General features: G+C 45.4%; 2 protein-coding genes across 2 annotated transcripts; both read left to right on the forward strand.

Annotated features, from left to right (window-relative positions):
- Window positions 1-321: 321 nt before the first annotated feature.
- Window positions 322-2,010, forward strand: LOC146183634 (polyadenylate-binding protein-interacting protein 1-like). The gene has a single exon (XM_084608732.1). It carries the CDS (start codon window positions 393-395, stop codon window positions 1,608-1,610), a length of 1,218 nt encoding a protein of 405 aa, XP_084464858.1. The 5' UTR covers window positions 322-392; the 3' UTR covers window positions 1,611-2,010.
- Window positions 2,011-15,313: 13,303 nt separating this feature from the next.
- Window positions 15,314-17,040, forward strand: LOC146183635 (polyadenylate-binding protein-interacting protein 1-like). The gene has a single exon (XM_084608733.1). It carries the CDS (start codon window positions 15,361-15,363, stop codon window positions 16,567-16,569), a length of 1,209 nt encoding a protein of 402 aa, XP_084464859.1. The 5' UTR covers window positions 15,314-15,360; the 3' UTR covers window positions 16,570-17,040.
- The last annotated feature ends 335 nt before the right edge of the window (window positions 17,041-17,375 follow it).

Raw genomic sequence — 17,375 nt, forward strand, 5'->3', positions numbered from 1 at the left:
TGAAGCAGACATCTTTCTGTGATTGTGCCTGCAGTCAGGCAGGACGTCCTCAGCAGTGTCTAGTCAGTACTTTCCATTTCGCAAACTTAAAAAAAAAAAAAATAGTTTTTAGAACTTTAATATATTCAATGGTTTTTAGTAGAAAAAAAATGGCGTTCTTTCTTTTTACATTAGTTATACCTGTTTACAAACTGAATAAAATGTACAAAAATGAACTTTTTGGCACATAAATACATTTAGCGGTTTTTAGCGGGTTCTGAGAGTTCTTGTTGCAGGATTTCTATTTTTTAAGTTGGCAACACTGATCGGCAGTGCTCCATTTTGTTCCATTTTGGAATCCAGTGCTAGAAGGAAATTGTGCCTGTCCGCCTAGCTTAGAGACTGTGCTTAGCATGGATTCAAGTGGGAACGCTTCCACGCGAACGAAAGCCAGCGGCGTCGCTTCCGGACCGGCGGTCACATCGCTGAGGCAAACTCGAAACGCCGAACAAGCGTCGGACAAGCACTGCCCTGACGGTGCGACTTCTCAACACGACAAGCTGTCAGGGAAAAGCATGCCACCCTTCGTGCTCAAGAGTACCCTGTCTCCTGATGCTCCCGTGTTTGTTCCGAGGCACTTCCGAGTCCCTCTGCCACAGGAAGTTGCCAAGCCGTGCCCACTTTCACGTCAGTCACAGGATGCCAACCAGTATGCAATGCTGGGGCTCATGAGCTTCATTGAGGACTTAACGCTGTGTCCTGCGGAGTTTGACTCCAAAATTGAGGATTTGACCAGCACACTGAATGGAATTACGGATGCAAGCGGCCTGTGTCAAGTTGTTGACACCATTTTCGAGCAGGGCTTGAAGGAAGCCAACTTTAGGTATAGTGGGGCACGCTTGTGCAACCACTTGGCGAGCAACCTTCATATTCGTGGCGTGGAGGATTTCACAAACCTGCTCCTGGACCGGTGCCACAAAGAGTACGTCATGCAGAATGACTTGGGGTCCGATAACTTAATTGATGATGCCTACCTACGTTGGCTACTCCTCTTTATTGCCGAGCTCTTCTCGCAGATGACGTTCTTGCGGGAAGACAACTCGTACAAGGTGAAGCACCTGGCAGCCTTCATTCCCAACATGATGCACGCTCTGCTGCAGTCCCTCACCAAGGAAAATATCAAGAGTACCATCCAGGTGCTGAAGCTCATTGGTGCCTACCTGGAGAACTATGAGAAAGTTGCGTCGGCTTCAGCCGACAGTAGCGCATACGACAGCGTGTTTCAAAAGCTCCGTGAGATCTCTCTAAAGAAGGCCGTCGACCCGACCGCGGCGTTGATGGTCCGGAATGTCCTTGAGCTCCGCGAGATGAACTGGGGCCGCTCTTCGTCATCTTTGAGCTCCCAGTCGGCTGGCCCAGGCGAAGACAGCCTTCCCATTACGTGCGGCCCCGACGGTGTTCCAGTGTCCAATGAAGAGGAGAGGTTTTTCCATGAGCTTCTCCTCACAGAACAGATGGGGAACCTCAACGTGTCTGATGGAAGCAGATACTCCAACAACTGCTGCAATGACGACATGGATGATGAAATCGCGGCAGCCTATGAAGAATTCCTCAAGGAGTCGGGACAATGAAGCACTCTCCATGTCTGCAAGGGGCAAGGGGGCGGGGACCAGGGTGGCCTGGCCAAGAATTGCGAAGATGGGGAAAGTGTGGGGGAGGACAGTGCCCGGTGTTTTCTCAAGTATTCATTTATTTCTTGTTGTTCTCCTTATGTTTGAGTGAATTTGGAATGGTGAACAGTGTGATGAAACTTTGCGCTTTCATATTTTTTAAGTAGGCCGGGTTGGGGCCTCTTTCAGTTACCTCAAGTTTGCTTTATTTCTTTCACTTTACTTTTTCTCTATATCACCATGCATGGGTCACGTCACATGGTGTCATGACATGATTCAGGCCATTTGAATATAATTCAGAAGCAACCTTGTACATTATTGATGCACAAAGTGCGGATTTTTGGACGAGGACTAATAAAAACAAGCCACTTTGCAAAAAAAATTAAACAGGCAACTGTGGAATTACAATAGGTATGAAGTGGTGCGAGAGATTTCGAAAGGGGTGATGGTTCCTAGTCTTAACTTTTGCCAATGCAGTCCTGTGTATGAGAACAGAGGTCCGAGCACAGTTGGAAATTAAGCAGCGCGGGGTGGATAGGCTTGCTTTGGGAGCTCATGGGAATATGCCAAACCAGGGTGTACAGAGTGACTTGGGATGGTTTTCTTTTGAGAGCAGGGAAGCTAGCATCAAGATAGCGTTTGAGCAACGATTGAGAGAAATGGGAGGAAAGCGGTGGGCTAGGAAAGTCTTCAGCTACCTCTACATGAGGAATGTTGACACAAGATGGAGAAGACGGACAAGAAAATTGGCAAACAAATATTTGAACAGCAGTAGGGGGACCAGCCAGGAATTATCAATTAAGAAAAAGGTTGAAGAATCAGAGAGGGGTTTAAGGATAATGGAGTAAAAATAGACTTTAAAAGGGTGGAAATAAACAAACGAAAGTTAGCTGATTGGTGGCTGAAAGCTAGGCAAGAATAGGTTCAAACTATATTATAAAATGGCTAGGCGGCTTGTGACGCCGCCGCCCGATTCAAAGGGTTCAGCCATATCCATCCATGCATACCAATACATGTGTTGCGCGCGCGCCAAACATTTGCAGGCGCGCTTTTCCATACGTAGTCCTTTTTTGATTTTCTGTTGGTTTGAAACACCTTCAAGACCAATAAAAATCGCGGAGGTTGCCTGCAAGCGGCTGCTCCACACGCGCGAAGAGCGTCTGCTAGCATGGCCTTCAGATCTCAGAGGCCATGCTGCTAGGTCTCGCGCGTGCTGCTGATGTGCGTCCCGGCTACAGCCAACACTGTACCCCAGCGGACGAAACGTGCTCCCGGTCCAGTACAAGTAGCGCCTTTCGTTAATCGTTTTTAGCTTTTCGTACATCATGTATGCTTGTGTTTGGCAAAAGCATGGCATCTCGCTGCTCATGGCGCTGCCTCGCACGAGAAGCGAATAACCGCTAGCACACTGAACACTGGGAAACCGACGAACAGAGGCCTTTTTCCTTCCACAGAAGCGACTGAGTGGAATCAGCCATTCAAAGAACACTGCTGTTTACACTGAAAGTGAGGCGTTGAAGTCTTGCGTGTTAGAGGGTCGGTATCATGCAAACCCTAGAAAGAAAAATAAAACTTGATGCTATGGAAATTATCGAATGAGCAGAAGATGTTGCTACGTGCCGCATAAATGTATGGCATGATAGGAAGATTTTACGAGTTCACAACAAAGATGAAAGTGGTAAAAGAAATACTAAAATTCAGCTCTGCAAGCACATGATAAAGAATGCATCGGATGCTAAACTGTAGTTTATTTACTGGTATCAGCCTAAATACATTGCTGTTGGTTTATTTTCCACATCTTAGGCAAGACAGGAAAAAATGTTATAAAAGTGCGAATAAACCAATAAACTTCGACTTTGCTGCCGCAGTCCCGTTCAATCATCGTACACTACTTATGCAAGATAGTCCAGCCGAGGGAGGAAAAAAAAACGGTTGGCGGGGTGGTAGCAGCTAAAATGACCCCACCTTTGCCTTTTGTGCTCCCCTTTCTTTTTGTTGGGTTCGTTTATTTTATTTGCTCGCTCTTTTCGCTAGACTTGCTCTCTTGTTTCCCTGAGTGACAAACGTTGGCGGTCAGAAATAGCGGTCCTGTGCACTTCACCATGCCCGGCGTGTTCTGTAAGGCTGGAAACAGCGACATCGGTATCGGTGTCTCTTTGCAGCTACCTATTGGATCGGCAATTATCAAACGAAGTGTGTGATACGTCCGACGTACCCATTCGATTCTCGTAAAGATACGGCGGACGTCGATATACAGGCTCATGGCTATATGCACGTCGAACGCGTTTGTCACCGCCACTCCCGATGAGTATCTAAGAAGAGTTCATCCATTCTAACAGAGATCACGGATCACGCTCTTCACTCAGGATTGTGTACGGCAAGCATCGCTTGTCACGCATCTGCAGGCTATGCGACGTACTGCACCAGCTCCACCAGTTGGCATCGAGATACGCACATAGCAGCTTTCGTTTCGCACTAAACTATCACCTCGATCCGCCTGTAATGGAAGCGAGCTATTCCTAGTATTTACGCTGCGTTAGGCCCTGCATCGACCTCCGAAGATCGAGCGCCGGCACAAAACACACACCTCGCCGTGCAGAACATTCGGCCATCTAAAGTATGTATATATGCTGTATGTGACATATGTCATATGCTCGCTCCTCACATGCAAACAGAAGAAATAGAATGATCCTAGTTAAATCCTTCCTTTAGATTCTACCTCAGAGCTGTAGGTGGCAAAAGACACGCCGAATCTACTCGAAGCCTGCGCAGTTACTGCGGCGAGCTGCACGTCGACTTGTCGAGATGAAGACCCGCTTCACCGCTATACATGAGTGCACAACCGGAAAGCCAGAAGCGCGAATGATCCATTTCCCTACAAACAGCAATGGTTTTTGGTATTTAGAGGAAGTCTAGGCAAGTACTCAGCCTGCATCTTTTTCTCGTCGTTCAATTTTGCGTACATGTAGTTTAAACGCCCGCATGCTCGAGGTTAGCGTGATCTGAACGAGCGCGGGAGATATGCATGCGTCGCCGGACTTCGGTACGCGGTAGAAAATGTGAGCTGCACATTTCGTTGCAGACGCTGATTCTTGGAATTGTGCAGAGAGTGTCATGCAAGCGATCGTTGCTACAACCACACATCCGTGTTCCTACGGCTGGCCTACCCTGATGCGCATAGCTCCACTGAAGAGAGGACGGATTTTCATAATATTGGGTGCAAAATCGATGGTATACCAGTTCTCAGTGGAAAAATTCTGCCTTGACCATGCACAACTCATTTAGGTGTGGTCAGTAGCTAAAAGTTTGAACAGTTCGCCTTTCAAATCCGCGGTCAGCGCTGGTCCGGCGGAGCGATTTTCCACGCTACATCGCTGTCTTGCTAGAAAACCTACCTAGGCGGCGTTTGACATTCAGCTTCATTTTGTGGGCCCCGTAAAGTGAAGCAACGCCTTCAGAAACGCACTGTTCAAAAATGTCTTCTCTTTAACACTTTCACTACAGGCTTTCAGACAAAGGTGAACGCTGATAAGACACTCGAGTACTCCAGTCGAAGCAAAACACCCGCGTGTCTTTAGAGATCTGTAGAATCGCCTTCACGGTTTTTAAATTTATGCTGCCATTTAGAAAATTTCACTTTCTGATCGCTGCGACATTAGACCCACATGACAGCGCTGTCACGTAAATAAGGACCACACAAGACTGAAAGCTTATAAGCGTTGTGTTGGTTTTTATGATGCATACCCGACTAAAGCGGCCATGCACCAAGAATAAGGTTTAATGTATTTATTTTGTGTGTAATGACTAGTGTTCTTTAGGATGTGGCTTGTTCAGGAACGTTGAGTCATTTTAGGAAACCAAAAATGCAGGGAATTCGGACTAGTGCAGTCTCTCCTAGGATCATGCTGGGATGGAAAAGGATGTTGCAAAATTGTACAAAATATTCTCCTCCTTTTTTCTCGAGTCTGGCACAGATGTAAGTAAGACATGGTTTATTGTTAGTTCATATCCACACTCCTTGCATATTCGTTTGTCATCTTTCATAAGTATGAAGCTGTGTGTCATGTGTGGGTGTGTCTTTTGTGAAGATTACCTGAAATGTACTCCATGGTGTGTTTTTGATGACTGCATGATTTCCATTCCTCGATGACAGGTTTGACAAAGTTTAGTTTTTTGTTTATTTCAATGTTTCAAAAATCCTGCCATTTCACTCTCAATGTTCTTTGTACAAGCCTCTTGGTATCTTCATGCAGCATATTCACCCTCTGTAAATTAACGTTGTGGTAAGGTAACCTGGTTATTTCTTTTCATCACCTTTCAAGACAGCTGTCCTGCTTTCATAAAGTGTAGGGCTTCTGACGACAGGAACTCCTTGGAAGTCATAATGAGACCCATAATCATGAGCTATCTAAGGTATGTATATATATGCCCATCGCTCAGTGGAATTGTGCCAGCACGCTGTTAGAACTGGTCTTGTGGTAACAACAACCATTGTCAGAGGTGGCCCTTTAATGGGCATTGGAGTGCCATGCAACTGCAGGTACTGACAGAACTCTTGATTATGCTATGTGATGATGCCGCCCTTGCATGCATATAGGTGTACATTTCAGAATCTGCAGTGCACCACTTGACCATTTGCCACCAATGTTTGTGCAAAAATGTCTTTTCCATGCATGTTAGCCATTATGATTAACAGACAGACCCTGTGCACAAGCCAAAAGTACCACGAGCCAACTGTCACGAGACCACACGACATGGCAGGAGCTGTTAACTCGAGCTTACAAAGTTATATTTTGAAATATGTTGCGGGACGTTTCAGCTTCGAGTAAGAAATCTATGCCAGGTTGCCTATCACATAACAGGGCCACCTACGACCATATGCTAATGAGTATGTGTGAGATAACAGAGACATGAACTAAGGAATTAGTGATTAAGTTTGTAGCAAAGGGCATGTAAATGAATGGGAATCCTCAGTGGGATCTGCTGACAAGAGCCATTAATGCTGGTGCATCATACCCTTACAGGTGGAGATTAGGTGCCTCCCTAATTTTTTGTATGCTCAAGGCTTTTCATTTTCTTCATTCTTCCAGGTGAGGAAGATGTGAAAATGATAGCATCAAGAATGCCCGAGACCATCGTTAACAAGGATGCTGATCTGAACAGCTTAAAAAATATTTCACAAAAGATGGCTGACTAGTAATGCTGGCAACAGTTGAAGCTAAGTGGAAAGGCATGAAATTGAAACGCAACAAATGCAGATATGTTGCGAGACAACCAGCCTGTGGTGTGCGACATCTGTCTCTGTTAGTTTCAAGTGATTGGCTAAAGCAGATGGGGCTTGTGGTTTTTTTGTTTTTTTTTGTGAGAAGTGCAGTCTAGTAGCATAGATGCAACCTTGCCCATTAACAATTGGAGTGCAGCAAGTGCATTGCTTTTTTTTTGTAACATGTTCATTGTTTCCATGAAAATATTATCAGAACTTTCTTCCAAGAGGATGTTACTTACATGTGAATATAATGTGTAATAAAACTCGTTTTTTTTTGCTATGTACTTTTTCTTGTATACATTAGTTCTGTGAAGGAAATGTAATGGCATGCATTTTATTACTTGACCCCATTGTGCTGGCTCGGTAGTTAAAGTGCTTGGCTGCCGAACCCATGGATGCAGATTTGGTTCCAGCTACAGCAGAGGCATTTCAATAGAGGCAAAACAATAGGCTGTCATGCACTGTGCGGTGTCAGTGCATGTAAAAGAACCCCACTTGGTCGAAATTGTACAGGAGGCCTCAACTGTTGCGTCCCTCATAGTTGTTTTAGGATGCTAAACCACATATTATATATCACTCTGATTAAAATGCTATTCATGGTCAGTTAATCACACACAAAATGACCAAATTTTTCTGCAATGGACAGCAGCAGTTGTACAATTTTATTTTAGTCTTCATGAAGAATATCACACTGGCTCAACATGGCTTTCTGTAGACCCTTGATATGTCACAATCACACACCCAATTATGTACTTATCTATGGGCACCTGTGCATGCATGGAGGGGACCATTACTTTCCATTTGTCAACTGAAATGCATGATTCACATCATTCTTGTAATTCAACTGCCTACTATTTGAACTGTCTAGCAGTGATGCGAGTTTCAAAAGATTGCAATTAGCAAATTAATCCAAGCGGGAAACCATGCCAATAACTGCTTTGGTTTCATCTTTAACAACTGTTTGAGAACTACAATTAGCCAAATGTTGTGCAACATAGATGAGAGGTTCCAAAATCTAAGAAACAACACATCCTACATGTGGCATGTAGGGTTTCACATCCTAAAGTGACATATGTAGCTATGAAGAATACTGCAGTGGAGAGCTCTAGATAAATTGACTCCCTGGACTTTCCACTTTGCGTTGACATCTCGCAGGAAACAAATGCGTTTGCATTTAGCCTCCACCAAAGTGCGGCTGTTATCACTGGGATTAAATATCACGACCTTGGGGCAAGCAGCTGTACCTGTCGCTGAGATGTCGCAGTGTGTAACCTTTCTAGTATTACAGCTGTCACATGCATGGCAGATATACATGTTCAGCTTTGGACAGAGAAGTTTAAAAGTGTACCATTAGAGTTTGTCTAGCATCACAAAGCAAAAGAAATTAAGGGAAAAACTAAAAAAAAGAACATAATACATTGAAAAAGCACCAGTTATTAACACATAAACCATATTTGTTCCTTTATTAATGATAAAGTGGCCTTCAACAATAGTACAAAGCTTGAACATTTAGGAAGATGCTATGTCAGGCAGCTGATATTTCCCAGAAGCCTGAACCATTTCACCTGTAGTAATGCGTACCTCGACAGTGTGGGCTGGGCACTTATTTTTCTATCTAGTCCAACATGCAAAAACTGTATCATGTGCATTCCCAACAACTTCGTGCAAGGCCAGGTTAAAGTATTGCTATTTTTTTTTTCGAACCTTCAAAACGCACTAATGTAAACAATAGGCGTGTACTTTGTAGAAACACCAGATTTTCCGAGTTTTGAGCTCTGTAATCCATAGGAGATGCAGCTCATGCTGCAAAACACACTTATCATCAATCAGTAGTGAACGGCTGCGTAGTCGTGCATTGGAGATCTGCAGGAGTAAACATTAAGTAACGTCACCACGGTTTACTTACAAAAGTGGCCATTGGTGGCTTAGCTGTATTTTAGTTTCCATACTTTTGTAATCTATAAAACTTCTACCATAGAAAAAGCCTGTGTTTCATTATTAGAACACAGTATTCATTGGTATAGACCAAGTTCATTTTGCCCTCACTATTCCCTTAAGTTGTTCTCATTTAGATGTGGATAGATCAAGAAAGCTGTGCATACAGTACAGGCAGATGATAAGGGGGGAGGGGAAAAAACCGTAATGACATTCATGGTGAGCTTTATCATATTGATCGCATTTATATGCTGTGAGCAAGAACGTTCTGATGCATTCTAGCAATGCGAGGAGGAGAAAGCTGTCTTATTGAAAGGTCAGGACACTGATTGTGGGAAGGTGTTGCTGAGAGGTTTGCGATGAGCAGAGCCTGTTTAATTCATCAGCAAGCCTCACTGCACCATAATTACGATATGACATGAACGGCCAACACTGTTAAGTTGCGCTGACATATTCATGTGTTGTATGCATGCCCAGTGTAGGTCATTTTTGGTTGCTGAGTGGGCTTACACATATTTTTGATGTGATACCCAAAATGTGAGCTTTTTTTTTCCTTCTTTCGTGCAGACGTCCGTGCTTAGGCTACACGACCACATCTCTTGCATATACTCCGGTCGACAGCTGGCAGAGATGCCCGTTTAGGTAACTTTTGGGTCGTCGAACATCAGACCTTCACATTCGGATGAATCCACTGTCAACTGGTTACAGGAGAATGATTCTCTCCTTGCGCCTCCAGGAGAGAAACCTAGCACATCTAATCTGACCCCTTTCCTGGCACCTACACGCCCTTTTTTTTTTTGTTGACCAAAGGTGTTGCCGTATATATGAAATAAATAATTGAAGCAACAAATAAAACTCAGCAATCTGCAAAATATGCTTGCACATTTAATGCTATTACATTTAACCTAGCGACCACATTTCGTGACATTCTGTGAATTGCAATGCATGTCTGCTAATTATTGCGATTGCTGTATGTGCTGTACCAGTGTACCCGGGCAGCTGTTTTCCCTCTTTGTGGTGAAGTTGCCAGTCTTCTCTTGGAGCAAAGATTGTGTTACCTCAGAATATTTTCTCACATGCATCAGTGCATACTTTGCTTGAATACTAAAGTGCACCCTTTTAAAGGGACACTGAGGAGAACTCCATTGAGTCATTGGTCTCGGTAAATATTTGATTATTTCTCTCGTTATGGCTGTGTTGTCTGGCAGCAATTGTGGCATATAATATTTATTGGTGAGAAAATTTAAATTGAAGCCTTCCCATGAGTCAATTCATGATGACCTTGCTGAAAAGGACGTGTCACTGCCACATTAGAGTGGCTCATGACACAATATATCTTGCAGTAATCTGCACCAAAACTTCTGTGTGGAAGCATGCATTTTACTTGCAAAATTAGCCGGTAATGGCAGCATCTTTGTTCGGTTTCTTGGTCTTTCCATCCTTTTAAAACTTCTGCTTTCATTTTAAGTGGTCTCTTTAATGGTTTGTGGGGTTTAACGTCCCAAAGCGACTCGTGTGGTCTCTTTATTAGAACACTGTATCTTAGTGATACAGGAAAACTGCTTTCCATCCTCCTTAGTGTCCCTTCAAAGGAATCCGACAATAAAACAATTCACAATAAGTATTTCAATATGAATTGCAATTTGCCTGCTTTGCGCCTGTTGCTACTAGGAGCTTGTTTTACTTCACAAAAGGAGCTTTGTTTAACAAAATAAATACAGTGTAAATTTCACTGGATGACTAAGTAACCAGATTAACAACTCCCTCTTGTGTAAACTCACTGAACACCTCAAATGTGTTTCGTCAGCACTTCATTACCTCTGGGCTGCCATGAATGGCAGCTATGGCATGTGGTTTTTATGGTAGGCAACCACCTTGGCAGGAATGTTGCTTTGTGAGCTGCGTCGATAAGTGTCTGCCCAAGACTTGGACATCACTTAGGAATATGCACGGTCAGCAGTGGGACTGTGTACATTGGACATGTGTTGGGAGTCACTTTTTCAGAATTGCAGCGTTGGAACCAAGGACCATATGGCATTACCTTGGCCTGCATGCTTGACAACACAACAAAAACAGGACATAACTCCACCTAACTGATAGGATTAAAATCTCCATGCAGGCCTTGTGCTCAACACATCACTAAAGGCAACAAGCACTGTTTGCCATGTCAGTCACAGCAATGGTTCTAGCAAAACTACTTTCACTGTGTAGTGTTTAATATTTTTAACAGTGCAAATTTACGCAGTTTTGTTACTCTAGCAATGATTTATGTCCATATACCTTTTTTATTCCATAGCTGCAGTTGGCTATCATGACATATGGAGTACTTTGTGACCACCCGAGGGTATTGTATGTCGTGACATCGAGATGCATGTGTGTATTTTGACACTACACAACCAATATGCAGTTCGCAATAAATGTTCCGTCTTGCGCTGGCAAGCAGAATGCTTAAATCTTTGAAGATGCAACACATCATTAACATGATTGTGTGAAACAATATGAAGGGATATGAGTCCATATCTTTGCAGCTTTCACAGCTGGCCTGTTTTCCCTAAGGCAGAGGAAATAATTACTTGGCAAACTTTGTTTTTGCCGCATGCTGCAACTAGTCGCAAGGGCAATGACTGGACAAAGATGGAATCACGAAAGCAGCACTGTTTAGTTATTGTTTTGACACGTCTACATGCTCGTCTACAATGATAAGCACAACAGGGCAAGTAGAAATAACATCGATCAAATAGGATGTTGTGGGATGCTTTCTGGGAAAAAAAAAAACTACAGGAATTCGACACAAGAACTATCTAGAGCTTGAGCAGCTGGAAGATAAATACTGTGCAAAAATACCAGGACTTTCACAGCTTGCGCTTCGAGCCTTCAACTTTAGGAGCAAAACTAGAGGCAGGACAGCGTCGGGAGATGTGGAGAGCATTTTTTCTTTGCGCGGGCGGTCTACCTCCCGGGACTCCTAAGTACAGAAGTTTACTTGAAAATAAACCTGGGTTCCACGGTTGCATGACTAGTCCAGTAGGCCGGCAGCGAGTCGCTTGAGAGCTGTGATGAATAGCTGGCCTTCCCGGTTGAGGTTCTATTTCCCGGTTAGTCCCGGGCTGGCTACCGCACCGGAGCTTCATAATAGATTAGCTGTGCCAAGCTGCCTGCATCAATTGGACACCGAATTCCGTGTTTGTACATCCGATAAAGGCAACGAAAATGGCAAAACAATTGCCCTGCGGATACACTAACCAACCTCTTGAAATCCAGGATAGAGAAGCAATTTCGTACAAATTACAGGTCTTTTTATACTGGTATTTCGAGGTGATTAAAGTTTACCACTGCTCCTAAATAGTGGTGTCGAAGTCGAGGACAACGATAAAAATGACAACGAGATTCCATTCAACTACGCACTCGATCGGAGTTGAGTTTTTCACATCCCATGTGTTGCGTTACTTGCGCTGTACACCTCAGTACAATTGTATACGTACTTTCGGATGATTCAAAGGCAGTGACTCGTATAAATTTCGGGAAATGCAAGTAAGTACATGGAATGCTGACCACACCAGTTACTTGCAACATACTGCAGGCATGTTCCAACGACAAGGGCGGGCTGACAGGCTTGCGAACTAGCGTCGCAGAGTCCACAGGTCGGAGACAGTGCTATCACAGCATGCCGCTTGACGAACAGCAGTACGCGAGGCTGAGCTCAAGGAACACCTGGGAACACGGCCACACACAGCCACTCGGCTACGGTATTCAAACTACGATGCCAAGAATCCCGTCCGCCACCATCGCCACAGTCAAGTCCGGCTTGCGAGCGATCTGGCCTGGTGCGCCTTGGGTGCGCTGCAGCTTTGGCCGTAGATGTGGCGTCATCTGGGAGGCGCCGTCGAGAAAGGCGGCTGTCTGGATCCGCAGCAGTGGGCAGCGTGTATACGCGGTGTTCCGATTTGTTCCTGGTTCCCCGTAAGAATAAAAAAATAAACGCCGACTGAAACAAGAGCCTCTACTTGCTGTTGTCATTATGGTCATTTCCAACCTGATATCGCACCCATTGCTTTTCGTTTCGGCTGCGCATTTCCCATGTTTTTTTTCAGGACTGCGCGCTAGGTTTCTTTCAAACATGCGCACGACCGATCGCTTGGTTGTATCGAGTGCGCGGCATGCGAGAAACAAAAAAACGGGGTAGTGCTTTTTTTTTTTTTTCTGGACTCAGCTGAAGCCCTAAGAGTTGTACTATGCGTGCAGGCTTGGAACCAGTGCTCGGCACGTCTTCGGACACGGCCTGTGTGTTGTAGAGAGCTCGCAGTCTTCCTGCCCAGCGGGATGTTTTTTTTTTTTTTTGTTTTTTTTTTTATGACTTCGTAATTATAGTTCCCAGCTGTTCTCGGCGCTCGTTTTTGGGAAATCTAGCCTGAAGAAGTACGACATCGAGAGCGAAGCACATTGCAGGAGTGCACGCTCTTGCCACGCGTTCACGGCTCTCCGCAAAGAGAAAACCTCCTTTGAGACTTACAGCTTGATTTACTGCTGTGTTTATGGGTTCCTTAATAGTTATCAAAAAACCGCCGGGAAGCAACCGAAAATCAAAGTGTTTTCGGTTTCCGTGGAAATCATACGAGAGGGATGCGACTCATCAGTAACAGAGGTCCCCGACCTTGCAGATGCAACTGGCCTCGGTGATATTGCGTGGGTTAATTTGCCAAAAACTACATTAAGAAAAAAAAACGAATTACACATGTGGTGAAGAGATGCCGAAAGGGCTGAATAAAACTAACCTCCAAGCTGACGTCGTAGAAGGCATGCATTTTCCGAAGATATCCGAGGGCCCCTCTGCACTCTGAAGTTCCTCGCGCACTCCACACACGTGCTGGCTTCGTACAGTTTCTGACCGCGCACCAAGCAGTTATTCTTAAAATATGTCTCAACATTCTAGGATCGCCACCTCAGAACAGCACGCGCTGCGGAGCTTGCTCATCTATGCCTGTTTTTCTGCGCACTGCACCGTCAAAAGTCACCTCTCGTTTCGACGCACCGAGTAGAAAATAAAAATTACGGCAGAACTGCCAAGTGGCGAAAAAGCACGTGCACACATGGCCCGGCGCCTTAGGGCACATCTCCAGATACAACCTGGGCTCGTCCTGTCCTGCGAAAGAGCATGCTTTTTTTTCTTTTTTTTTTTTTTTTTTTTGAAGAGCGATTCCATTGACTGACGGTGCCCAGCTTTACTCGGCTTTCGGTTCGGGGGAGTCGAACATATGCCGTCTACACATGCACTGCCACCGATCGAGGGGAAAAGCCAGTGGCGCGCATTGCACACTGGCTTAGTTTTTGTTTTATTGATCTACTTACTTTCAAACTGCCAAATTCCGCGGATTTCAAATTCGTACTTCAAAAAGAAAAAAAAAAAACGAAGAGCCGCCGGCAGAAGCGATCGCGCGCCGACGATGCGCTGCGCCCCAAGCGCCGGCGGCCTTCTACCAGACGACATAAACGAGTAGCGGCTTTCTTTGCTTTGATTTTGATTTAGTTTTCAACACAAACACATGGTACACATGTCTCTTACGTGCGCATGTGGCACGAGGCAGGAAATGGCCGAAGAAAGCTTCGTTCTAACAAGTTTGCTGTCGAGAAGCGTAGACTTCGCGTTCACTCCGCCGCCTCCGACGAGCAGACGTACCACATACGGGTGCGCCGGCGGGAGATGGCGCCACTTGTTCCGGAGCAGTGGCGCCTCCATACAAGCGCACTAGGCCGTAGAAACGGCTATAGTGAACTAGAATACTATAGAAACGGTGACGAGAAACGGCAGACATTTTACAAACAAAACATAAAATAAGTTTTACGTCACGTCCGGCAAGTTATTTCTCCTCACTTCTTTCAGCTGGCGCATGCGCAGAAGCGACGGATCATCCCAAAAGATGGTCTGGTACCATGACTCGACTTCTGCGGCACTTTTCAAAACTGTGCGTTTGAACCTACTCCTCGAACCTGCAGGCTAAATGCTGCTCAAACTACGAACTGCCACCAAATGTAGTTCAAAAGATAGGCACGATGGAGGCATACGCTGACAACAGCACTGGAAGCCCACCTGTACCTGGTACCAGCGGTACGAGTAGTCAGTCGTTTGCAGATGAAGCAGACATCTTTCTGTGATTGTGCCTGCAGTCAGGCAGGACGTCCTCAGCAGTGTCTAGTCAGTACTTTCCATTTCGCAAACTTAAAAAAAAAGAATAGTTTTTAGAACTTTAATATATTCAATGGTTTTTAGTAGGAAAAAAAAAGTGCGTTCTTTCTTTTTACATTAGTTATACTTGTTTACAAACTGAATAAAATCTACAAAAATGAACTTTTTGGCACATAAATACATTTAGCGGGTTTTGAGAGTTCTTGTTGCAGGATTTCTATTTTTTAAGTTGGCAACACTGATCGGCAGTGCTCCATTTTGTTCCATTTTGGAATCCAGTGCTAGAAGGAAATTGTGCCTGTCCGCCCAGCTTAGAGACTGTGCTTAAAATGGATTCAAGTGGGAACGCGTCCACGCGAACGAAAGCCAGCGGCGTCGCTTCTGGACCAGCGGTCACACCGCTGAGGCAAACTCGAAACGCCGAACAAGCGTCGGACAAGCACTGCCCTGACGGTGCGACTTCTCAACACGACAAGCTGTCAGGGAAAAGCATGCCATCCTTCGTGCTCAAGAGTACCCTGTCTCCTGATGCTCCCGAGTTTGTTCCGAGGCACTTCCGAGTCCCTCTGCCACAGGAAGTTGCCAAGCCGTGCCCACTTTCACCTCAGTCACAGGATGCCAACCAGTATGCAATGCTGGGGCTCATGAGCTTCATTCAGGACGTAACGCTGTGTCCTGCGGAGTTTGACTCCAAAATTGAGGATTTGACCAGCACACTGAATGGAATTACGGATGCAAGCGGCCTGTGTCAAGTTGTTGACACCATTTTCGAGCAGGGCTTAAAGGAAGCCAACTTTAGGTATAGCGGGGCACGCTTGTGCAACCACTTGGCGAGCAACCTTCATATTCGTGGCGTGGAGGATTTCACAAACCTGCTCCTGGACCGGTGCCACAAAGAGTACGTCAAGCAGAATGACTTGGGGTCCGACAACTTAATTGATGATGCCTACCTACGTGGGCTACTCCTCTTTATTGCCGAGCTCTTCTCGCAGATGACGTTCTTGCGGGAAGACAACTCGTACAAGGTGAAGCACCTGGCAGCCTTCATTCCCAACATGATGCACGCTCTGCTGCAGTCCCTCACCAAGGAAAATATCAAGAGTACCATCCAGGTGCTGAAGCTCATTGGTGCCTACCTGGAAAACTATGAGAAAGTTGCGTCGGCTTCAGCCGACAGTAGCGCCCTCGACAGCGTGTTTCAAAAGCTCCGCGAGATCTCTCTAAAGAAGGCCGTCGACCCGACCGCGGCGTTGATGGTCCGGAATGTCCTTGAGCTCCGCGAGATGAACTGGGGCCGCTCTTCGTCATCTTTGAGCTCCCCGTCGGCTGGCCCAGGCGAAGACAGCCTTCCCATTACGTGCGGCCCCGACGGTGTTCCAGTGTCCAATGAAGAGGAGAGGTTTTTCCATGAGCTTCTCCTCACAGAACAGATGGGGAACCTCAACGTGTCTGATGGAAGCAACAACTGCTGCAATGACGACATGGATGATGAAATCGCGGCAGCCTATGAAGAATTCCTCAAGGAGTCGGGACAATGAAGCACTCTCCATGTCTGCAAGGGGCAAGGGGGCGGGGACCAGGGTGGCCTGGCCAAGAATTGCGAAGATGGGGAAAGTGTGGGGGAGGACAGTGCCCGGTGTTTTTTTAAGTTCATTTATTTCTTGTTGTTCTCCTTATGTTTGAGTGAATTTGGAGTGGGGAACAGTGTGATGAAACTTTGCGCTTTCATATTTTTTAAGTAGGCCGGGTTGGGGCCTCTTTCAGTTACCTCAAGTTTGCTTTATTTCTTTCACTTTACTTTTTCTCTATATCACCATGCATGGGTCACGTCACATGGTGTCATGACATGTTTCAGGCCATTTGAATATAATTCAGAAGCAACCTTGTACATTATTGATGCACAAAGTGCGGATTTTTGGACGAGGACTAATAAAAACAAGCCATTTTGCAAAAAAAATTAAACAGGCAACTGTGGAATTACAATAGGTATGAAGTGGTGCGATAGATTTCGAAAGGGGTGATGGTTCCTAGTCTTAACTTTTGCCAATGCAGTCCTGTGTATGAGAACAGAGGTCCGAGCACGGTTGGAAATTAAGCAGCGCGGGGTGGATAGGCTTGCTTTGGGAGCTCATGGGAATATGCCAAACCAGGGTGTGCAGAGTGACTTGGGATGCTTTTCTTTTGAGAGCAGGGAAGCTAGCATCAAGATAGCGTTTGAGCAACGATTGAGAGAAATGGGAGGAAAGCGGTGGGCTAGGAAAGTCTTCAGCTACCTCTACATGAGGAATGTTGACACAAGATGGAGAAGACGGGCAAGAAAACTGGCAAACAAATATTTGAACAG

This window comes from Amblyomma maculatum, chromosome 7 (genome assembly GCF_055883805.1).
Source record: "Amblyomma maculatum isolate TAMU_Amacu chromosome 7, ASM5588380v1, whole genome shotgun sequence".
Classification (NCBI taxonomy): domain Eukaryota; kingdom Metazoa; phylum Arthropoda; class Arachnida; order Ixodida; family Ixodidae; genus Amblyomma; species Amblyomma maculatum.